Consider the following 25,483-nt stretch of genomic DNA (forward strand, 5'->3'; position numbering starts at 1 on the left):
GCAGTTAATAAAATAACAAACAAGGTGCTGTGTGACCCCCTCATTAATAGGTTTAGTTTAAAGCTCACCCTCACATCCTTCCTCTTTGCATATGTTGAAATATAAGAGTTGCTGACTTGCACCAAGGTCTTGTGGAAATGTGGAATGAATGGAACTTGCATACTCAGGATTTCTCCTTGGACTGGGATATGTCTGAATCCATTTCTCAGCACTCAGCTCGTGACTTGCTCAAAAGGAGGAGGAGTTCCTCCTCCTGCTTTGTTCCTGTTTGAGTAGGTGGAGCGGGATTAGTGTTTTATCTATCTGATTTTGCCCTCCAAGAAATAAAAAGAACTCTTGCCCTAATGACATTTCTTTCTTCTTCTTTTTAGTATTTCTAAACTTTGCCCTTCACTCGGGATGATTTAAATTGTAACATTTCTGAGTGGGTTAAACGCAGTTGCTCAACCCATCCATCCGTCCGTGCAACTTTACAGAGGCGCATCAACCGAGACATCCCTACAACGGTGAAAGTCTTCAGGAACTCCTGGCGGCTCTCATCCACCCTAGTGGCCTTGCCTCCAAGGAGTTTGTTTTTTTTTTTTTTTTCCGCATCGGTGACTTTCCTCCGCAGAGAGAAGGAAGAGCCCGCCTCAAGAGTTTCCAGACTCTGCTTCTCAGAGGAAAACCTGTCAGTGGAATTGAGGAAGTCTCAAAGTATTCTCCCCACCGGCTCACGACATCCCAAGAGAAGATCAGCAGCCTCCAGAGGTCAGCTGCCTCTCACAGGCCTAAAAGGCTCGACCACATTGCTTACCGTTAATGTCCACCAGTCGGTTAGAGGATTGCCCTCACGACAAGCACTGACCACCTTACTGCCACAACTTTGATCGGCAGCCTCGACAATGGAGGCGTGGAACGTGGTCCCCTCAGACTCGATGTCACCCGCCTCTCCCAGGACATGGGAGGTGGGACTTGAAACTCCTTCTGTCACTGTGACTCTGCCAGACGTCCCCTCACCGTACGTTTGGGTCTGCCGGGTCTGACCGGTGTTCTTCCCCACCGTCTGAGCCAACACACCACCAGGCCGTTCCATCCCTCTCGTCACCCGACGGTCGGACATATGCTCCCGCAAATCTGATGACACAACCGCAAAGTGTACCATTAAACTGTGGCCAAGGGTGTCCTGGTGTTAAGTGCGCCTATGTTTGAAGATGGTGTTTGTTATGGACAATCCATGGCAAGCACATAAGTCCAATAACAGAACAATGCTCGGGTTGGGCAAGCCCTGCCTTTCAAACATCTCTGCTGAAAATGTACAGAATGGCACCTTGCAGATCAACACTTTTGTAATAAATAAATCAATCTTCCTACCATCCGTTATGCGAGCACACAAGCGGGAGAGCTGCAAGTCATAAATAATTTCCCCTTTAATATTGCTGCTTTTGTAAAGGTGCCATCAACCATGGCTTTCCATAAATATTTAAAAGCAGCTGATTAAGTCAGTTGCTTGCAGCAGTTTACTGTAGACTTAAAGCTGATCATGATCGCAAATCCATGATCAGGAAAACAACAACCACCGATATGATCATGAGATGGACCATTATATCTACTTGAATAGATTGTTTATTAACTGTACAGTTAACTTCGATATCTGACCTCAAATAGACTAACTTTGCGCATAATTGATACACAATGATGAACAGTAACATGTAATTTACCTCTAAATGAACAAATGAACAATTTAATGCAAAATCAAACGTCATCCGATTGTTTGATTGATCAATTGGGTAATTTATTTCAAAAATATATAAAAGTTACAGCCCAAATAAACTAAAAACTGATATGAAAACCACTTTTTTGTAATTGCTTATTTAATTGTTGCATGTATGTAATTGTTACTATTTCTAGCAATAGTTTAAAAACATTTGGATTGGCTAGAATTGAAAAAAGCTTCTTTTAATGTCCTTTGTTCTTGTTTTATTGGTGAAACGTTGTCACGTTCTGCTAAAACTGCTGCTACAGCAGCCTAATTGTTCACATTTAAACTGCCATACAGTTTTTCTCTATCCAAACAGATTTAATATCAATGAATTCCTGATGATTCCTCATTGTGAGATTTAGTGGCAATCACACAGACAATTTACAAGTTTGAGTTCCTTTCTCAATTTGTGTCAACCCCTCCAGATTAGATCCTATATTTTATACTGACTGTCAGTGTAATGAGGCCATTAGTATTTAATTCATGGGATGCTTTCATTTCTAGAGGAGCCGGACATAGAAGCAAAGTTTCTCTACAATGCTTGAATAACACACCGACAAGCCAAGAGTGATGACTGCCATTTTTGCATTCTGACCAGATAGTAAATCTGACATATTGTCAGTTAAGCCCCTCGTGCAGCAAGGAAGAAAGTATTCTACCTGATCAAGGAATAGGGGGCTGTGAGAAAGACTGGCGTCATTTGCTGTGCCAACACATACGCACAATTGATTTCTGCCAGCATAACCGAGCCAGGACGTTCTCCTTTGGGCTCAATAGTATTTTCCTTGTGGGCTTCATCAATGCCACGAAAGCAATGGTGGGTTTGCCAGGAAAAGTAACAAGACTAAAGGAACAGTTGATCGCGGCCGTACTGGGGCAAAGTATTAGTAATATACTTTACTTTGGGTATGCTTTGACTCAGCGACAAATTTTGGGGGAAAAAAGCGCCACGTGATTTTATATTTTATATTTTTATATTTTATATTTGTGCAGGAGTCAGCTCGCGACACGAAATCATACTTGGCCTCTAATGAAAACTTGTGAGGGATTTGCACTCAATGAGCAGCAACAACACAGTTCACATCATTTGCCGTTTATCGGATCCCCGGTGCAGTAGCGAGTGAATGCAATTTGATTGGCGCAGCAATTATTCTCCTTGTGCGCCTCCCAGTCAATGTAGCCAGCTCTTTCATGTCACTCAGCTCGTGACGAAATGTATCGCCTTGCCGAGCGGTGTCACGCTTTAACAGACAAAGAGAAAATGGGGAAGTACTGTGGATACGTGATTATACTGTTTTGCCTTTTGACCAGGATCCTGCTGATGAGCGGTGGCGGGTATTCGGTTGAGCAGAGGGGGACGGACCGGTCTGGATTGATTTCAGTCATTTGGGGAAGTACCTGACGGTTGATTGGCCACCACTGTGCTTTCAGTTTTGGGGAGCAGATGGTGTCTTGTTTTGCTTGAAGAACATCACAGGTATTTGGAACATATATTGCTCTCCTTTTTGCTGCCTCAGTTGCTGTATTTGCAAATGTTTGTATTGTATATGTGTAGTATTGAGAGAGAGAGAGTCATTAGCACGCCCCGCCCCACAGTTCGGAGGTACCAGGTTCGATCCCGGCTCCGACCTTACTGTGCGGACTTTGAATGTTCTCCCTGTGCAAGCATGGGTTCTCCCCGGGCATTCTGGCTTCCTCCCAATTTCCAAAAACATGCATGGTAGGTATATTCGACACTCTAAATTGTTTCTACGGTGTGATTGGGAGTGTGAATGCTTGTTTGTATTTGTGTGCCCTGAAATTGACTGGCAATCAATCCGAAGCGGCTTCAGTGACCCTTGTGAGGATACGCACCCATTGGAAATGGCTGAATGAATATATTTAAAGAAAAAAAAAGTCTGTCTTGTCACTCAGTAGAACATCGCTAAATGTGTTACTTTAGTGCAAAACATATATCTGGTAAATTGATTGGCCCCATGACACTTCACACTCAAGGGGGTTTTGTGTCAAACTGTGATTTCTATCTTGCTCCTGGAACCGGCTTCTCAGCAACCAAAAGAAAAAAAAAAATGGAAAAAATAAGCAAACATCCACTTACTATAAAGGTACTATTTCTTCAAACATACTTTGTTTTGTTTTTTTTGACCAGACCTTTGCTCCCTCAAAATACAAACGAATGTTTCACAATAATTTTGAGTGGGGAAAAAAAAGTTTAAAAATATGTACATTTTGGAAATCCAGCCCCATTGAAGGGCCTGCACTTTCAGCCTGCAGTCACTGCTCAATCGGCTGATTCTTCCATGGGCTGCTGACCCACTTTCTCCGCACACACACAGCCACAAACACACACACACACACACACATTCAATAGGATCAGCTGATCCCTTGTTATCCTCATTGGCAAATACCATTGGGTGCGAATCATTTAAAGTGCTGCCTACTTTCTCTGCAGTACACATTGCAAGCACCAGCTCCATTTGTTTCCTTGACTTTACTTTTAAACAGTGTCGAGTGTGCTGTCATTGATTCCTGCCTTACTCATGCCTCACTGCTCAGAGAAGTGTTTTCCATGTTGACGCAGGTCCCATTGAATTCCAGAATAGCCATACTCAAAATAATTTGCAACGGATGGCTTAATCTTTTTTTTTTTTTTTTTTTTAATAAAACAATCCTGACTGAACCATTACTGTGCCACATATTCCATATGAAAGGTTTTTGTAAACAGGCTGGAAGAGTTGAGATTTTCTCAACACTCTGAAATATATGCACCCGGCCCAAGCATATCTCAATCCCCCTTCTAAAAAAAAAAGCATGCTGTTTTACATCTTGGTTTCTTTGAATAACCCAGCCCGCCTCTCTGCCTGCAGCTATTATAAATATACTTGACCTCAGTGCTACCAAATGACATCATTGCACATTTCTATGCTGTGTGGGCCTATTGTATGTCTTGATAGTAGCTTGTAGTGTCATTTTTTGACCCAAGAGTGGCACTGTCACTCCTAAAGGCCCCTCATGACCGCTTCCCATGGTCTGTTTTGTCAGCCCGCAGTGGCAGTCCCTGGCTCTTATAACCATCTCGGTTATTTATATCCACTGTGGTGTTTATCCCATTTACAGACAAGGCTGCTCAGACCGAAAACCACAAGAGTTATTTGTATTGTTACTGTAGAAATGACACAAAGACATGCTGACTTGATATAATTGCAGACAAACTAACATAAGCATTTCATTCCTGGCAAAGTTTTCTGTTGCGCTTCATCAATGCATTTGTAATCTCACTCTCAGAGAGTTTACCACAACGGGTCAACTCATATGGGCAGTTTTTTTCGATCGGACTAATGTGCGGTTGTGTATTTCTGTCAGGGCTGGCTTTTTGGTAATAAGCTTCTGAGTAATTTGCTCACTGGATAGCTAGCAAACTGAAAGGAAATTGTTGCAAAGGGACAAACAGTGCCGCCTCCTAATAACGGTAACAGTACACCGTACGTGACCTCCATATGTCTTTTATAGAGTGAGCAGAATCACATATGCATGCAATCAAGGGTAAAGCTTTGCCAGAGTTCCATAAAACACATTTTACAGGATAGCAAAAACTAGAACAAACGCGGTCGGATCGTAATGTTAAACTTTGCTTTGTTGTCTTTGCGTACATCCAAGAAGAAACCAGAACGGATAGATGACTGGATGTCAGAATACATGTCCTTGAACTGTTTCCATATTTTTACCCCACCTGACTGGCATATGTGTTTGGAATGTGAGAGGAAACCAGAACAGACACAGTCAGTCTCTGAATGAACATGCATAGGTTAAGGGTGGACGCTGGTTTTGTGCAATTCAAATGACTCTTTGTCCGTGTTGTTGGTTGGCTGAAATGATATTTATATTAAGGGAGTGGAATCGCAGCTTAAAGCAGAATCAGGAACACAGGTAAAAAAATAACAGTAAAGAACACAAAAACGCAACTTTAAAAAGTTCATGCTTTGCACTTGACGTGTTTGAAACCACGTCGCAATCTACCAACAATCAGTAAGTAACTTTGGCAACTCATCAAAGCTAGCAAAACACGCTAAGCAGAGGCGACCTATCTAGGGTCCGTAAAATAGTCTATTTCCATTCCATATTTGTTACCAGATGCATTTTGTGCAAAGAAATAACATGTTTCCACCTCTAGAAAGTCGTCTGTATACAGTATGCTTTTGTATCAAACGGTGACATCAGGCCATTCTAATCGTTTCCAGACCTGGCAGGGGCTGAGTTTTCCTTTTTATATTTTGCTTCTCAGCACAAGCCTCAAGTCTCTGAACAAAATGCAGATGATTTGAGACGGTGTATGATGTCACATAGACTGTGGGCGATGTACCGAAATCTTGTGACCCAAGTTTCCAGGAAACTATCTGTCCCTGTGTCATATCATTTAGTATCCTTTTGTCTACTTTGCCTTCTGTAATTCTTTGTAATGCATGGGAACGTTTTTATTTGTGTCTTTCTCTTGATAGTGCGACATCTGTTTGTGTAACGCTGACCTCCACGTGCCTCCTTGACCTTGCACAATGTGTAATGGACCGAACTCAGAAAAGAAAGGAGGACTTTAGAACTCGTCAAGAGTGATGGGGTAGGAGCAGAAAAGCAGAGGGACCATATGCATTGAGTTGAAGAAATGGTGTTTTATGAGCAGAAAGAGGGCTTCTGCCTCTGGAATTTTCAATGACATCATTCCTTAGCCGAGAAGCATGCGGGCGGGCCCAGGACATGGAGTGGGCCTTCACCAGGCAGGATGACTAGACGGGATCGTAACACAAGAGAAGATGAGGCCGCCAGAGAATTCTACTGGATTGCGTCCTTGAGTTGTCATTAACAATATAATAAATGCACTGGTTCTACCTTGGATTTTTGTAATTGGGTCATTTTAGCAGAGCTCTCCAGATTGAATTTTGCTAATCCGACCCTTGTGTGCCTTGCTAAAACATTTATAATAAGCTCAGGGCTTATATATGTCAAAACGAGGCTCGGGTAGTTCTTATCTCATTCCCAAACAAATAAACGTTGCTGTTTCTCTGATCCCAGTGGTCTTTTCGGATTAGGCCTGCACAGAGAGCGCTATCATCACGCACATATTTGAAAATCATTATGAAAGACTCGTTCTACTAAAGCGTCATCTTAAATAGATTGTGTTCCCAAATGGGTCTGTTTTCTTTACCGGCAGAAGAGAGATTGTTGTTGTGAAAGTGAATGATAAGTCCGATCTGTAAATGGACTCTTAGGGGCTTTAGCATTAGCAGAAGTAGGCACGAGTAACAAGGGCCTGGATCCCAAACCAAAATACATCAGTCGCCCAGTTGTGTGCATCGTCATCGTTCATCATTGTGACTCCTTTAACCAACCTGCTATGTCTGTCTGTCTGCCTCTAATTAAAGGACACGAGCAGCTCTCAGAATATACTGCTCCTACAAACTTCTCCTTCCAGTTTCCTGTGTCTGTTGTCATTAGATGGAAAATACCTTAAGTTTGCACTAACCCCCCTCTCTCAGAGGAGTGATTAGTCTTCAACTCTGTCTCCAAAACAGACTCTGTTGAAGGGTCAACCGCAAGTGTGAAAGCAGATTGGATCTTTTCAGAAATACATACCATGCAGTTTGGGCCGGGTAATATCATCTGTGAAATTGGTCAAAGCAAAAATAGTACCAAAACAAAAATGTTAAGATGCGGTTTTCTGTCATTTATTTATTATTTTACAGATGAAAGAAATGGTTCATGTCACTCCACAGCCTTGAGAGGTTCTAAAAATAGAAGTGCTCTCTTTATCCTGTACTCAAGAAAAGATCAGCTAGCAGAACATAACTGTAGCATTTCTACAGTATGTATCATTTCTTTTCCAGTTTATGTACTGCACTCGTTTGTTCCCCCAAAAAGCTGTCCTTCCCTTTTTCTGTTTCTTATTTTTTTTTTCTTTCAAGTTTTCAATTTGCAGATAACACTCCGGAAAAATGTGATTTTCTTACATCCCGTGCCTTGGGGTCAATCTTGTGTCCCTTCCCTTCAGGATGAGCGTTTCACAAGGTTTTTTTTTTTTTCCCTCGTCCACTTTTTTCTCTTTCTACCCAGTTACACTTATCCGCCGCCCCTTTTTCCCCCCTCGTCACACTCCGCCCTCTTCCATAACGCTCCGGGTTTGGCAAAACCCACACTCCCCGGTGTCCAAGCCTCCGCCCCCCTACACTCTTTGTAGCCGGGCACAACTAGAACAGAGAGGGAGAAAGCGCAACCAAAAAAAAAAAAGGCTCCACTAGTCTGTCAGTGATTTTAGACTGCAGCTTAGCACTGACCATGTCCGCCTACCTTCCACTGAGAGCATTTCTTACCAGAACAAGTGATGGCTCTGACTACACAGCGCGTGGCAATACAACCAGTAATCGCAGATGGCGCTTTGGAGATGAGTTTGTCCATTAGAGAAGGCTTGTAAGCATCAGGAAGGACAGTTGAGGCCGGTGGGGACCGCTGATGTTTGGTGGTGTCTTGCCAGCGGTGGTCAGCATGTGGTGTTTGCAGTGTAACTCAGAGAAGACTCAGTCCCTGCTGGAGCTGGAGCTGAATGGCTGGTAAGAGCGTTTCAACCGGGAGCGTGTTTGTTTTTAGTCTGCTTGTGTATGTGAGGCGGGGGCCTGAAAGCATGACTGTTTTGTCATTGGAAGAGGGTGAGCTCATAAAGCTCTTGTTTATTAAACAGTAGAGAGACACACTGCGTGTGTCCACTCACATTATGCACTTATTTGGCCGTATTTCCACATCATAGTTTTCCAGGCTGCGGCCTTTGTTAGATAAAGTGCCAGTGAACTTTAAATGGTCTCTTTGAGTCACATAATGTCATAATAGTGTGTTTCTTCTCATTGTATCCACTCCGTCTATGAGTTCTGAATTGTTCCCCCTGCTTGAAGGGCATTCCTGTGGTGTGTCGCGGCCCTCCTGCTTCCTGGACATGACTGCAGGCTTTTTTTTCCTTTTTCTTTTTTAAGATGGATACTCAAGGGCAGGTGTTGAGTGTACATTGGAGGGTTGTTTGATTATTCCACACTGGAAGACAATGACATCTACTCTACTGTTTGTGTTCTTTGAGTCTTGACAAGAGCGGGAGAGAGCCGCCGTGATTCGGACAGATTAGAGGGCTGGAAGTATGTATACAAGGGAGCCATATTGATTAGTGATGACTTAACATACCGTAAGCGCTGCCTGCCACAGTGCACACTCGTTCGCATTTTATCTGCAGTGGCTTTGTTTCAAGCTGCGTTGAAATATCCCAAGTTCAAAACTATCCTCGGCCAGTTTTTCGGTTTTTTGAAATAGCACAGTGGGTATCTGTAAATATTTACAGTCCCTCAAAATTAAACTGTCATCAGATTTTTGGCGGGAAGCTAATCTTGATGAAATCCGTGATCTTTGTCAACAAACACTCTTAGGTGTGCAGTCTTATGTTTATCTATGATGTCACACAGTAGAGCGACCTCAAAGTCTAGTTTGTAGTGGTGGGACGCAGACAGACCATGTGAACACAACACTGAACTCCCTTGGTAGATTAAAAAAAAGTAAGCACACAAGTAAGCATGTTGTGGCAGTCTTGATACTTGTAAATCAATCAATAAATGAAAATAGTAACTCCTTTGGCAGAATGACGAGTCCATCAGCACATTGCAGGATATAGTACATGAAGACAATTTATTGTTTGTTTGACAAGCCAAAATCAGAGCAGACGCTTGTCAATGAAGTTGTGGGGGGACGAAAAGCTTTACTTTGCTGGCACAACATCAATACCGAGCAAAAGTTGGATAAGGGCGAGTGACTTGGCTTGATATGTGTTGTTGAACTGTAAACCAAAATAATTTTTAGCATTATCAAAATTAATAACAGCCACTGATCACCAGATTGACTACCGATTAATTTTATAATAAATAGTTCCTGGTGCGACTTCATTGTGCATTGTGATTTTTAATTTTTTTATTGTATTTATTTTTTTATTGTGATGATCCCATTTGCCTACCATAGCTATAAACTTTAGATAGCGTTTGACCTGCCTTTAACTCTTTTAGTGCCAAGCGTTATTGGAAAAGGAAACCTCTAGAGGGCCAGCCTATTTTGCTTTTTCACTCACTTTTCAGAACAGACAGAATATTGTGTGCTATGTCTATGTAAATGCGGGTGCTACCATATGAAAGATTGACTTTCATTCATCAGTTAAAATATATGTAGGTAATACCTGTGTTGTAAGTGTGGAAACACTGCCATCCAATGGTCACAGTTGGCATTACAGTGCTCTTTTGCTTTTATTAGGTAAGCATTAGCTTATAGCCATACTACTCTGAGAATGTTCCAATCTTGGAAGCTAAGGGTCGTGCTTGGTCAGTAGTTAGCTCGGAGACCACTTGGAAACACAAGGTGCTGTAAGCGTCTAGGTGGAGCCCACCTTAGGTCTATTAGGACCGGTCCGCGGGAATCAGGCCTCGGGCTCATTGGGTCAACCACCCAATCGCCTTAAACCCCAAATGGTTACGGAAACAGAGGTAGAAGCAACAGCAACTAGCTCTGCCCGATGTCTCACCCTGAGGCTAAAAGGAACGACTGCGATTAGTCAATGGTGTCAGCTCTTCTCCAAAAAAAAAAAAAAAATGCATTTGACCAGAATTTTATTATTTATTTTTGTTATTTCCAGTTTAAAAGACAACAACTCTCGTCCATGGCACTCAATGAGTTAATTTGAACTTTTCAATCTTTTTTGTCATTACGTGTTGATTATATGTTAAATCCATTGTGGACTCTTTAGAGGAGAGCACAGACGCTTGTTGCTTATTGCCTGTACAGACAGCGTTTTTGCCACAGCCTCATTTTTGCTGCCCAAATAACGTCAGTGCTGTTGGGACTATTGCAATGGGACGGCTGGGTGAGAGTAAGTCCAGAGGAAATCTGAGGAGATATGAGAATCAGTATTAGAAAGTGGGACATTAAAAAGGAGAAATGACTAAATGGGACGGGGGAATTGAACGAAACATTCAGACTTGGTGCTTCAGTGGAAAGTATGATCATCCTCAGAATCGCTGGAGTTGCTAGTGTACGGCTAACAAGTTTCACTGAAGGATACACAACATTGCTGATTGTAAATGGCTGATAGTTGCTGATGTCCCAGCTTAGTAGAAAGTTATAGTCAAGGAGGTTTGGCGTGTTTTACCGGTGTCCAAAATCAAAGTACTTCTCTCTTGAATATTTGAGTATACTTTTAGTTTGAAAGCCTAAGTTTACCTTTGAGACTACTGTGATTCATGGCTATACAAATAGACTTGACTAATTACAGGAAGTTTAGCCGAATTATGTCATGTGTTGCGGAGCAGACGTGGAGGGCGCATTGTGTATAATTTTCATACGTCGCGTTCCACCCAGACAACTGTTGCAGTTTAGGTAGATCTTTTAATCATAGAAGAAAAACTGAAGGACTTTGTGGGCATATGCCATTGTAGAATCCTTTCTATTTTGAGGCAGATTGTTTGGGGAAACTTGTCGATCAGCACATCAAAGAGTGAACACACGCTTTGAAACAGTTGCGACTTATGTCATTTAATTTTAAACATCTGCTAAAGGCCTGAGACAAGTACTTTACATTTACTGAAGCCAGGCCAGTGTATGAGTTTTACAGTTGTACGTCTTACAAAAAGATGAAACGCTCCTTCAAAGCATTTGATGTGGGGGACTGTCGCATGCAGGAATGCACAACTGGGGGTGCTTGATGACAATTTTTGATTTGTGCATGGAGGCACTAAGCACCACAACTTTTGAACTCAAAAGTTTTATGATACTCCTGTCAACTTTGTTACATACTCCCACCGAGCGACTGTCAGGCTGTTGGTTGTTAGCGCGTTCCTGTTCTCAGCCATATCAAACTACAATGTGCTCATTTCAGAGCGGTTGGTGACGGCCAGTTGGGCACGACAGTATTAGTCCTGGCAGCGAGCTTCTTGTTGTGTGGTCCACCAACTTTCCACCTGAGGAATTCATTCTCCTTCATGTGTGCTTGTGAGGACTGCTGCTTCCATCTGCATTTATGAGCTCTCTGCAGAGCAAGAACATCTGCTTTTGTTGTCTTTGGAGCACATGCCGTCTGTGCGTTTGTGTCGAGAATTGTGATATTGAGGTGTAGCCAAATATCATGGAAAAATGTCTTGGGTGAAGAGACAGATGGAGGCAGGGGACCTGGAATACATTTGTATACTGTATCCTGCTTTTGGGGTATTACTCATAGTCTGCTTTAAGCACGAGTCATTTTGTGTTGCCTCCAGGAAAGCTTGATGCACTTCCTTAGCAACCCATACTGACACCATTTAAAGTTGCTGTTTTCGCTTGCCTCGGACAAGACAGAAATGGTCATGCTTGGCCATTTACATTATTTTCTTGATTTTTTTGAATTGGGGGAACTTGAAGAGTTAGTGTTTTCAGAAGGAGAATGAATACATTTTATCAAGCTGCATATTGTAGGATATTTAGTGAAAAAGTCAAGTCTTAATTGGAGAGGCAGCAGCTCGCACTTCCTCCGTAGCGGCAGCCTGCTCTTCATTAACCTTCCTCTACTCCCAGACCTCCTGTCGATGTGACTCCGCTTTTCCGGGATGGAGGAATGTATCTCCCTCAGGTCCAACTGAGGGAATGGGCTGAGGCCTGAGCAGGGTTTGCGTGTGTGCGCGTGTGTGCGTGTGTGTGTGTGTGTGTGTGTGTGTGTGGAGGGAGGGGGGACTGCCCTCCTAGATCCCTCAATCCCGTGGCTGCAAATCACTCCCAGCTGAGATGCTTTGCATGCTAACATTGAAACTGGAGTTTCTGGTGAATAAAAGCCAGCAGAGAGGCACACGCCACTGGGTGGCTATCTCTTGCTATTCCTCCACTTTTTTTATGTTGGTTTATGTGTTCCAATATTTTTACTCAACTATAGCGCAAGCAATCTCTAGATCAGTGCCTTGCTCCCTTACTGCTAATTTCCGCCCTCTTTTTCTTTTCAACATCCATTTCACCACAGTACAAGTACTTTGCCCGTTGCGAGCATTTCTATTCTTTTCTCCGCTTTTCACCACTACAAACAACTGACCTCATGGAGTAGGCATAGACTACTAACAGAATACAAACCAGTCAAATTGGAAAAAAAAAAAAGTTTTTCTTGTTATCAATCGTTAATGTGCCAAAATCTAAAATGATCAACAAAACCCGCCAGCTCACATAAATAATACCACACAAGATGAGTGTGTCAAATTTGAAGTCAGACTGGGTTTTGTAAAATGTCATTTGACCTTAAGGTGACGTTTTCTCAATTATTTTCAACAGTTAGGCAAGCTACTTCAAAACTGCAATGCATTATCTATCATCTCAAAGTAATTAAAAGTAGTTTATTAGTAATTAGAGTAGTTACATTACAATATTATTGCTTTTGAAATGTAATGCATTACACTACTATTGCGTTACTTTTATATTACCCTCACCACCATAACTGGAAATATGGATTTGCCATTCTAAATGTAGCTCATTAGGGTCATCATACATCCAGTGGAAGGTTTGCTTTAGCCTAAAACCAGTACACATCATTTCATCTATGTTGTATTGTAAACTTTTTAAGACAAAGGGGGCGCCACTAAAAATGCATTGTAATGTGTTATGCATTACGTTACTCTCATTTGTAACGAGCACAATATTACAGTTTTTTGTATGTGATATATTACACTACCGCGTTACAGCTAAAAGTAATGCGTAAGAGTAATTGCATTACTTTTGTAATGCATTACCCCCAACTCTGATTTTCGAGTGTCAGGACCTCAGATGACCGACTTTGTGAGTGTCGTGTCATATGTTTTGTTGTATTATACACTAGAAACCTAGTTAATAATGTATAATACAAAAAGGATACAGAAGTATTCTCTTTATCTTTGCACCGCTTCTTTGGTAATTGCTTCTATTTGATTATTGTTAGATATTGGGAATTAGCTTTTGGCTACTCAGCCATTACAAGAATAAAATAATTTGAAAACAAACAGCCACCGTGATCTAATTGTTGACCTCTTTTGTGACCAATGTAATAGAATACATATGTACATCTATAGCTGGAGGTGAATGCAGCTATTGGTCAGTACTATCAATATCTGCTAACAAAAAGTCAGCGTTATAGGAATTAAGAGGATTAGCGCTAGGTTAGTAAAGTTTAAAATAATTTTCACAGTTACCTTTTCTACTTAAATCATTCAGTTCTTTTAGCTTTAGTTTAGCAGCATTTCCTTTTGCCACTTTGGTTTGTCAACATTGATATTCTGATGAATGAGTTTAACAAAACAAGGATAAAATCCAAAGCCGCGGTGGATCATTGTTCAGCTATTTCAAAAATATGTTTCAAATTTTGATTGGCATAAGTGTCAAACCTTTCAAGTTGAGGTTTCACGCTGCCTGGTTTCTACTCATTTTTATTAGTAGATAACATAGTACGTGGACATTTTATTGTTTTATTTGTGCTGCACTCTTTTGTGCAGCAGGGATTATTTGTTTCCTCAGAATGGGTGTCCTTTGACAGCAAGTTGTTGTAGGGGCATGCTGAAGTCAGGCTGACTAATAAAGGAAATGGTTTGTGTATACTGCGTGGGTGTGTCGAGTCACAGCTCAAACACATTTGCTTACCGATGAACAGCGCTCACTCTGTACCATGCAGCAGAAGAAATGTCAAGTATAGCTGCCCAGGACATGTTGTGGCTGCCTGCAGAAAGTGTATTTGCTCTGTTGTTATATACAAGAGTGGACTTTGAGACAATGCCTCAACCGTGTGACATTGCGCCAGCAAACATCATGCAACTCCCTGCGATCACTGATTGGCCCGTTAGGCGGCATAAAGAGAAGTTTCCTGGAGGAGTCTGTGTACTCTGGACCTGACTCGACCAAAAGAATGGTGGACAAGCTATGGAGGAAGAGTTGGCACTTTATAGAAAATAGAATATCCTCTCGCAGTAAACAGTCACCTTGTTATTCAGCTGATCGTAAGAGTGAGTGAGTGACCATTTGTTTTTCTTCTGATCTGACATATCCAGTGAGTTAGTCGGCTGCCTGTATATTTGGTTTTAGTTTGTTTGATTGTGTGACATTGGTGTAGATCTTTAGCAGATGTCATAGCGCTTATGTAGATATATTAAATTTCGTGTGCAGATACTGTATTTCTCTACATTTATGTGCATCTAGCGATTCCTATGTAAATATATATTTGTGTAAATATACATTTAGATACATCTCTACAGTCTTCATTTGTCAAAGACTATTATAAGGAAGTTGCATACTTCACTCCAGTTTAAGCCTCAAACTGGCTTATACAACCATAAGGATGGTTGAATGTTGTTTATCAAAGTATCCTCTTGTTCTGGTTGCAGTGTGGAAGGGGACGGAAGGTCCAATGAGAGCGGCCCTTCCCTGGATGCAGGAGCAGGTTATGGGCCAGGTCCGGTAACCCACGGGTCGGCCATCAGCCCTGACCGTTTTGATAGCTCCCTCTACAGCCACGGGGTTCAACCTGGGCCTCAGAGACCCCGTCGGCCAAAGCTCCAGCACTCGCAGTCCATCCTTCGGAAGCAGGCGGAAGAAGAGGCCATCAAGCGCTCTCGCTCGCTCTCTGAGAGCTATGAGCTCTCTGCTGACCTCCAAGATAAACAGGTATTCCGCGTCGGGCGTCCCTCACAAAGTCACAATAGATCATCTTTGGCCCAATGTCATCATGTTCCGCCTTCTCCTCAGGTGGAGATGCTGGAGCGCAAGTACGGCGGACGATTCATAACTCGGCATGCGGCTCGCACGATCCAAACTGCTTTCCGCCAGTATCAGATGAACAAGAATTTTGAACGTCTCAGGAGCTCTATGTCAGAGAACCGCATGTCCAGACGCATCGTTCTCTCCAACATGAGGATGCAGCTGTCGTTTGAGGGTGCAGAGAAAGTGCACAGCTCCTACTTTGAAGGGAGGCAGGTATCCATGACGGAAGACGGCACCCCACTGTCCATGTTGCAATCGGAACGTGGGGATATACAGGTCCACCAGCAGGCCAATATGGCGCCCCATCCACCCCCACAGGGTGATTTGACAGACGCCATCACGGAACTCGAGGACGCCTTCTCCAGGCAGGTCAAATCCCTGGCAGAGTCGATAGATGATGCATTGAACTGCCGCAGCCTTCAGGGGGATGAAGGCCCGGACCCTGAGGTGGATAGGGAGGTTTCCTATCAAGTCAAGTCCCACCGCAGGGCGGCCGGACACATCCACGACGACCCGAGGGCATCTTATAGTGATGTCACTCTGTTCATTGACGAGGACGACATGTCACCTCCCATTGCTCTATCGCGGTCGGGAGAGCAGCCCCCTGGCACAGAGTCAGACATGCGCTTGCGGTCAGTAAACTCCTCCCAGGACTACTGGCCTATTGACCCAAAAGACGAGGGTCGTGAAACGGACACGAGCTGCCGCAGCACTCCTTCTCTGGAGGGCCAAGAGCAGCGTCTGAGAATGGACCATCTTCCTCTGTTGACTATAGAACCTCCGAGCGACAGCTCCGCAGAGTTGAGCGATCGCTCGGAACGGGGCTCGGTCAAAAGGCCGCCCGTGTACGAGCCGCACGGCCACATCGTGACGTCTTCTCAGGCGAGCCCCAAACATATTTCTCACGGTCCTCCGCCACGAGCGTCGTCTCGCGAGGAGGACGCCCCTCTACGTCACCGCCACCGCCAGCTGGAGAGCCACCTCGCCATAAACGGCTCGGCTAATCGGCAGAGCAAGTCCGAGTCGGATTTTTCGGACGGCGACAACGACAGCATCAACAGCACTTCTAACTCAAACGACACCATCAACTGTAGCTCCGAGTCCTCGTCGAGGGACAGCCTGCGAGAGCAGACGCTCAGCAAGCAGACCTACCACAAAGAGACCCGCAACAGCTGGGATTCGCCCATCTTCAGCAACGATGTGATCCGCAAGAGACATTACCGCATCGGCCTCAATCTCTTCAACAAGTAAGAACTCGGCACAAAACAAAACAAGGGTTTGCTCATATGACGCACCGTAAATCAGTACTCCGCTACACAACCCCGGCATATTTTCCAAGCAGGACATTTATTTGATTTTAACAACTACATGCTTTACTTGATTTCAAGTTTTAATCGATTCTCCTCTTTCATTCTTCGGGGATTAATCAGGAAGCCAGAGAAGGGCATCCAATACTTGACCGAGAGGGGCTTCATTCCTGACACGCCAGTTGGTGTGGCTCACTTCTTGTTGCAAAGAAAAGGCCTGAGCCGGCAGATGATTGGCGAGTTCCTCGGAAATAGGCAGAAACAGTTCAACAGAGATGTTTTGGAGTGAGTATGGCACTGCGAAACCTTTAAAGCATCTATGCAAAACAATCTATCCACTTACATACATGAAAAATGACGTGTTAAAGGGCCCATATCGTGAATTTTAAACTTTCCGCTGTCAAATATGTACAAATAAATGTCGTAACTTCAGCTCATTGCTGGTCTAATTTCTTATTAAATACAAGGAATTTTTGGTGCCAACATTTCGAACCAGGAAGTGAAACATCTCGTTCAGTGAAGCCGTTCCTGTCACAGCATGGCTTGCCACGCCCCTTTCATAATGTCCTTCAACTGCCAAACAGCCATGACAAAACAGTGGCAACAAAAAAGCTAGCGCTGTTGCGAGTGAATAAAAGAAGCGAAAAACAGGCGTTTTACTGACATCAAAATGAACTCGAGAGCCAACAGAGCAAAAGACGTGTCAAGCGCAGTAACACCAGTTCAGCCTTTCAAATTGGTCCCCCTCAAGAAACCATTACTCGTAACAGTTCTGGCTGAATTACTTACTACAACGATGATCACACGGCTGTGTGCTCTCAAATATACATTTTGCTCACTTGGACATTTTCTCCAATAAAACTATGTGACTAATGAATGAGGCGTCGTTGTTTACATGCCCAACTCGGTGCAAAATCTCTCATCCCCGATGTTGGAATGAAACCTAAAAGTAAAAACTATGAACGTTTCCTCGGATAAGGTAGCCGTATGTCTACTCTTGCATGGGCAGTACGAAGGCTTGTCAACGTCACGTTGCCTCTCCTAAGCCATTTTATCCGCTTGGGTGGGGTGGTGCTGAGAGCGCAGGATAAGCAAGAAATTCTTAGAAAAACATCAATTGAAAATAACATTTTGAGGATGTTTACGGCGAGAAATTAACATTGTATTGCAGTTAATAATCTCCCGTAAATTGAATTTCTATGATATTAGCCCTTTAAGATGCTATAATGAACATTGATTAAACAAAATAATAATCATAATCACATACTTGGTATTTAAAATGAGGCTTCTTTCATACATTTCGTTTGGACATGCATGGTCCCCAGTAGTGCTGATGAAAATAATGCCCCCCCCCCCCCCCCCCCCCCCCCCCCTCCATTATTTAATTATCTATCTCTTGCACTGGACCGATCAATATTCAATCAGAGCAAATATGTTCAAACTCAAAAGTTGGTTTGCATCATCATTGCTTCACTCAGGTTTGTGTTTTAAGACTGCAAGTCATGCTAAAGTGTCCTTTGCTAACATTTAAATAGTTGCACGGAACACAGTTCCCACCAATGAGCCTTGTTTAATACCGTGTGTTGCTGTGTGGTGTGCATCTTCTTGTCTTTGCATTTGTGTGTGTGCTGTGTAGCTGCGTGGTGGATGAAATGGACTTCCAGAGCATGGAGCTGGATGAAGCCCTCAGGAAATTTCAGAACCACATCCGTGTCCAGGGAGAGGCCCAGAAGGTGGAACGACTTATCGAAGCTTTCAGGTGCATTAAGACACTGACACACGCACCCTTAACAAAGCTTGTAACGCACCACTCTGCATTATGTGTACATGGTGACAATGGTGTGGATATACTGTTGATGAACTTGATGGGAATATACATACAACCCCACATATCACCAAACTTTTATTTTCACAACACTGTGTTGTTTGCTTATTGACGCCATTGTCACTAGTGTTCCTCCTGTGGATAAAGGTGTTGATGAAAACAAGGAACCAATAATACATACTTCCTTTGTTCTTTCAGCAGTATTGAGTACATTTCCTCAATATTTACATCATTTCCCCCTGCATTATGTAATCTCGTACCTCGTCATGTCATCTCTCCAGCCAGCGCTACTGCATCTGCAACCCGACAGTGGTTCGTCAGTTTAGGAACCCTGATACCATTTTCATACTGGCCTTTGCCATCATCCTTCTCAACACAGACATGTACAGCCCCAACGTCAAACCTGAGAGGAAGATGAAACTGGAAGATTTCATCAAGAATTTAAGAGGTAAAAAAAAAAAAAAAAAAAAAAAATGGATTACACATGGAATTTATTGAAAGGTACTAGTAGTAATAGTCAAGTGATGATTGAACAGGTTTGGCCTCAATCTAGGAAGTCAATCAAAAATGTTTTTTTTTTCTAATAATTTGTTGTGTGAAACCCCACTAGTCTAAACACAGCATCCTCATTAATATTGTCCATCCGTCCGTTTTCTTAACCGCTTACCTATCCCAGCAGGTGGGGTACACCCTGAATTGGTTGCCAGTCAATCACAGGGTACACAGAGATGAATGATCAATCACTCAAAACACACCTAAGGGCAATTTGGAGTGTCCAGTATACCTACACTTCATGTATTCGAGAACATGTTGAGCTGCTTCATGCTCCATAAATGCAGCTATTAATCTGAATGCCGCAGGGCTACACATCACATATTATTGTAAAGACTTTCCCGTTAATCTTCAACAATAATCTCCAGACCACATTCTGGTTTGGATTTTCAGACATAATACGTTCGAATGGCTCAGTTGTACTAATACAAAATGGCTGAGGTAGTTTGGGTCACGTCCAAATAAGTACACCCGTGTATTGTCAAAGTAAAACGACCCAACATGGCCTTCAGCAAATAGTAGTTCATATTTTATCAAGGCTAAATTCCTACTGATGCTTGAGGGACCTGCTGTGTTTGAAAGGTCTTGATAGTTAATTGTGTGAGTGGCTCATGCACCGACCCATTCCTCCAAATAAAAGGTCCAGTTCCTCCAGGCAACAGATAACATTGATACAAATTACCAGTAATTCATAAGCCCTTCTCTTTTGATTGTATAAGTGTGGTTCTCTGTGCGACAGGTGTAGATGATGGTGAAGATATACCCAGGGAGACTCTGGTTGGAATCTATGAGAGAATCCGAAAGCGAGAACTGAAGACCAATGAAGACCATGTGTCACAGGTCCAGAAGGTTGAGAAGCTCATTGTTGGGAAGAAACCAGTGAGTGGCATCACTTTCCATAATGGTCATTCTATATGGCCCCTTAAATTAAAAATGTTTTTCCATCATGAAAGTACGGTAGAGATGTATTCACAAAGATCCAGTGACGCCGTCATATACACTTTTTAACCTCCAAGCCCTCCAGCGCTGTCAGCCAGTGCTTTTGTCCAATTAAAACCATGCACATTATCATCTGTACCGCAGGGAAACACATTTTAAAATGCAAAGGTCTGCCACAAGTGCAGTGTATTACTGACTCACCAGCCCAAATGTCATTCAATTTTTGTGTATTAATTATCAAGGTCCTAGCCTCTGGGTTGCTTTTCCAAATGATTGTGCAAATGATGGCATATCTGACGTGCAGCGGTGTGAATAAGTAATGCTGCCTCCTAGACAGTTTTGTCTTTTTAGCGGGATGAAATCAGCTGCACCAGTAAGTAAGAAACTAATCCCTCCTCGTACATCGCGCTTAGTGGTGGGATTGTCCTAGGAGCACACAAGCTAAATCCCTTTAGAAAAATGTTAATATTATAGTCATCGAGGGCTTCATGCTGAGTACGTTTATGGGACTTGTTTTGTTTTGTATCGACCGTGTTAAGTTTTTCGCACACCCCCTTTGTGTCGATCTAAAATGGTGCCAATTCATGATCATGCTGTACATCGACACATACAGTGCAAAGTAGATTTGTCTCATTATGCTTTTGTGTTTTTTTTTATTTTAGATCGGATCACTCCATCATGGCCTGGGATGTGTAAGTTGCCCATACAAAATCTGCCCTACACTGATCATTACCTGAACAGTTGAAAAAAAGCTAACGTGACAATATCATCTTTCAGGAGCCAGAACAACATCGCATTGCTTTTCATACAAAATGTATACTTTTTTTTTTTTTTTTATCATATAAAACAAGTTTGACAAATGGTGACATTTCAACACCCCATCCTACTTAAAAATTCTAATTAAAATGCATTATTTCTATCAAAGGGAGCAGATGGGTTTTAATACCTACTTGCAAAAGCATGAATGACCCAACATTTTTGTTTTGTACTTCTTAAATGGTTAGTCAAAATGGAAAGTGACATTTAGAAAGAAAACTTAAGAAAACTCAAACTTATAGTTCTAGACAAAGGTTCCACAATTCCGCTCAGCTTTCGCCCTCTCTGCATAAGTACATGTATACACTGCATCAATAAAAATCCAACACTATTTGTATTTGCGTTTTATATTTTCATATTCGCCTCATACCCCAAAAAAGGTTCGCTTGCCAAGTTGGTACGTGGTTGATGGAGTGTGAAGAAAAAGGTGTCACTATTAGCAGTAAATGGTAAAAGTACGGGGAGCTTTCCAGACTAAAATATGCACTGTGTTAAGTGTAATCATTGTCACACGGCGCAATCCCTCCGCTTCTTTTCAGTGATACTACGATGTTGATGCACCAACATTCGGAGGGTTACATGTGAGTTCTGTTGAGTTGTGGCTTGTTTATTAACCAGGTGACAAGTCCAGTATATGCTAACTGTTATGTCTGTAAGACGTGTTGCTCAGGATATTAAAAAAATCACATGTAAATAAGTTCAATGCAAAAGTAGTTGTGATGGGTTCGGCAACATGTCAGCTGGAGATGTTTCGTTGTCTCGCATTCGCGCTGGACGGCGCTTCTCACCTCTGCAATCCCCTAAGTAGGAGCACATTAATAGTCCGCGACATATGTTTAAGTGTTGATCGACAGCATCATGTCAAGCTGTTCGCATGAGTTCTTGCAGCTTCCAGCTGCATTGCATCATCAATGAACACGCCGCGAAAGAGCACACATTGACTTGCTCAGTCCAGGGCCGTAGCTGGCCCCTTAGATAGCCAAAGCAAACATACCCCGAGACCCTCCTCCGTTATGTGATATAAGTCGGTTTATGAGCAATGTCAGACATTCTCACAGTGGTTCAAGGCCTGCTCAGGGGGCTAAGCATTGTTATTTCTAAGGAATTTTGCTTAATCAAATCAAAATGCAAACACTTGGGAGAAGGTTTACAGGAAGATGCTGATTTGATCTTATGTGAACATATGAGCAAGATTAGTAGCCATTTACCTTCATCGGTACCCAAACAATTGCTCTCAATTTCAAAAAGGTTGCTGCCCCCTGGTGTGGGGTGGAAGCAAAATGAGTCAAGCGTTTTCTTTCTCAAAGAGTCATTCCTGCCATTTGACCCACTACTGATGCTATAATATGGGTTCTTTTTGCTACCCAAAGGTTTTGTCACTGCCCCATCGCCGCTTGGTGTGTTACTGCCGCCTCTTTGAAGTGCCAGATCCAAACAAGCTCCAGAAGCTGGGCCTGCATCAACGGGAGATCTTTCTGTTCAATGACCTACTTGTGGTAAATGCCCCCAGGGCCAACTCTACTCCCAAGTTTTCTCTCTCGTCGACCAGCTCTCACCAGATTGACTCTTTGTGTTTTTAGGTGACCAAGATTTTCCAAAAGAAGAAGAACTCTGTGACATACAGCTTCAGACAGTCCTTCTCTCTCTATGGGATGCAAGTCATGCTGTTTGAAAATCAATGTAAGCACTGCTCCTCCAGCTGTGAAGGGTCATCTGATAAACGTTTCAGAGAAAAGTATGTACAGTATGCATAATGTTCGGCCGTGTTGGCATGGATTTGGCACTGCTATAAGTCTGTCTGGGTTCCAACAATTTTGTCCACGTGTGTAGATACACACACACACACACACACACACACACACACATATATATATATATATATATATATATATATATATATATATATATATATATATATATATATATATATATATATATATATATATATATATATATATATATAGCCATCTATCCATTTCCTCTAGCCGCGTACCTCTTTATGTATTATATACTACTACATTACTCCTACATTTTACAGAGAAAGAAACAAACCTTTGTCAATTTTGAGTCAACTTAGTTAAAACCAAGGACATGTGTTCATAAAGCTTCCTCTCCGCAGATTACCCAAATGGAATCAGACTTACATCAGCGATCCCAGGTGCGGACATCAAAGTTCTCATCAACTTTAACGCACCCAACCCCCAGGACCGCAAAAAGTTCACAGATGACCTACGGGAGTCCATCGCTGAGGTTCAGGAAATGGAGAAATACAGAATAGAATGTGAGCTGATGTTTTCCCTCTGTTTTCTCTCTCTTGCACCCTCCGTTTTTGTCTTATCTAAAATGTTCAGAGGTTGAATAAAGTAATGGGCTTTTTCTGGACGTTATGTTGGCGCTTCAATTGTGACCAGCTTATACTTGTAGATTCAGGCGGTCACATTTTCAAAAATAACACAGCATAGCAAACAATTGTGACTTATCACCGAGTGGACACACAAGTCACCATCACTTAGCTCAGGCTTTCTTTTGATTATTTTCCCAGCCGAGCTTGAGAAGCAGAAGGGGGTGGTGAGGCCCAGCATGTCGCAGAGCTCCGGCTTGAAGAAAGAGACTGGGAATGGCGGTATGAATCGTGCAAGCCTGGATGACACCTATGCCATGGGCGAAGGGCTGAAGAGGAGCGCCCTCAGCAGCTCCCTGCGAGATCTCTCAGAAGCAGGTGCCCCCTTTGCAGCTTTGTCTATCCTCGAAGGGTTTTACAAGCCAAAGAACTTATTCGTGCTAGCAAAATGTTCTTTCACTGCACGCTACATTGACTTTCGAGCCCCCTCACCTTTAAATCCACTCTCCCGCCCGTTGGATACTTTGGTTTACCTCATATGTCCGGATGACCTAAAGTGGCCTGCCGTTATCGAGTAAATGTTGGTTGTACTGTGTTTGCATGGTAGGCAAGTACCAGGCAATCCACATAGGTACTTTGAAGTAAATACGTGAACTTTTTAGCATGTGGCATACTATACTGGAGGAGGTGAAAGCTGCAAATGGCAGCGTGCGTGAGTGACAAAAAACAGATATATAGCATTACAGCGTGACCGCAGTTAGAATCCAGGAACTTAGCTGTCGTTAAAATCCTTGTGGGTCTTGCTCTGGCAAATAAAGTGAGGTCGTTTTGTTCTGTTGTGACTGACAAGAATATGACATTTGGCCTCGGTTACTTTGCACCCTTTAAAATCAAATCAATATTCATTGATCCATCTATCCATCCATTTTCTTAACCGCTCATCTTCACGAGGGTTGCGGGCGTGCTGGAGCCTATCTCGGCTATCTACGGGGAACGCCCTGAGCTGGTTGCCAGACAATTGCAGGGCACACAAAACCAAACCATCATTTGCGTTCGCAATCGCACCTAAGTGCAGTTAAAAGTGTCCAATATCCCTACCGTGCATGTTTTTAGAATGTGGGCGGAAACCCGAGTGCCTGGAGGAAACCTGCACAGGCACAGCGAGAAAACGCAAACTCTTGTATTGGCGGAGTTCTCCGTGCAGTCCTGTGTGAAAGGATGATCACAAACGCCTGCTAGTTGGCTGGAGGTGTGCTTCCAAATCAACATTTTCGCCACTTTGACATGTTCTACTGTAAAACAAACTATAATTAGCCACGGCTGTTCGAGTAGCGTTTTCACGATGCGCGGGCAGTGCGGTGGCTGTCTAGAGGCGCTCTGACGTCACCGTACCCCTCGCGAGCCATTTTTATCTGCTTGGGCGGGGCCGTTTGGAGAGTGCAGAAGACGTGAGGAATTTTTTAAAATGCTTCATTGGGGGCAAACAACTCTTTGAGGGTGTTTAGCGTGATAAATGACCATTGTAAGATGCTTAGAAGCTCCAAAAATGTGAATTTCCATGATAGGACGCCCTTAAGATAAGTTGATATTTGCCACCATGCAGAACACTGACAAGCAACGTGTATCTCATGGCTCGCCGATTTCACATACGTGAACAACTGTATTCTCCTCCATGTAGTGTCAAAATTAGATTGATTTGATTTTTTCAATTTTGATTTGATTGGGTTGAACATATAAAGACAATTCAAATAAAACAAATTAAATGAAATAACATTGTATATGACTGTATATGATTCACATTATTTCAGATCTATTCCATAATTGTTCTATAAATTAACACCTTTAAGAGAGACACACCTTTGCTTTTTCTAAGTTCTTGTCTTGGATTTTTTAAGTCACTTGTGCCTCTCAGATTGTAACATCCCTCTTTAAAAAAAAAAAAAAAATCTTCTGAATGCTGTGGCAGTTGATTGTTACGTTATATATTATTTGTGCTGTTTTCAATCCAACCAAGTCAAAATATTTGAGCAAATTTAATTTAATTAATAATGAATGCATTGGGACTGTATTCTTATAGCTTTTTTTGTATTAATTACCCTTATATCTCTACACAGTAGGTAAGGTACGGCAATACTAATGAACTCTATAATATACGTAATGATCCTAAT

General features: G+C 42.6%; 1 protein-coding gene across 7 annotated transcripts in view; it reads left to right on the forward strand.

Moving 5' to 3' along the window:
* Positions 1–25,483, forward strand: part of iqsec1b (IQ motif and Sec7 domain ArfGEF 1b) — a 104,889-nt gene that overhangs the window by 69,561 nt on the left and 9,845 nt on the right. For 4 of the 7 annotated variants that reach the window (XM_088409108.1, XM_088409115.1, XM_088409109.1 and 1 more), the window contains 11 exons: positions 15,160–15,439; positions 15,521–16,782; positions 16,966–17,127; positions 18,479–18,601; positions 18,949–19,115; positions 19,959–20,098; positions 20,821–20,850; positions 22,345–22,470; positions 22,555–22,654; positions 23,094–23,255; positions 23,517–23,693. In XM_088409108.1, coding sequence (XP_088265234.1) covers positions 15,160–15,439; positions 15,521–16,782; positions 16,966–17,127; positions 18,479–18,601; positions 18,949–19,115; positions 19,959–20,098; positions 20,821–20,850; positions 22,345–22,470; positions 22,555–22,654; positions 23,094–23,255; positions 23,517–23,693 — 2,729 coding nt within the window. Of the gene's footprint in view, positions 1–3,393; positions 3,462–8,086; positions 8,338–14,654; positions 14,786–15,159; positions 15,440–15,520; positions 16,783–16,965; positions 17,128–18,478; positions 18,602–18,948; positions 19,116–19,958; positions 20,099–20,820; positions 20,851–22,344; positions 22,471–22,554; positions 22,655–23,093; positions 23,256–23,516; positions 23,694–25,483 lie in introns of those variants that run through there. The other 3 variants (XM_088409114.1, XM_088409111.1, XM_088409110.1) reach the window with 3 other exon arrangements.

The sequence above is a fragment of the Hippichthys cyanospilos genome, chromosome 2 (assembly GCF_059441005.1).
Source record: "Hippichthys cyanospilos isolate Australia breed blue-spotted pipefish chromosome 2, RoL_Hcya_1.0, whole genome shotgun sequence".
Taxonomy (NCBI): domain Eukaryota; kingdom Metazoa; phylum Chordata; class Actinopteri; order Syngnathiformes; family Syngnathidae; genus Hippichthys; species Hippichthys cyanospilos.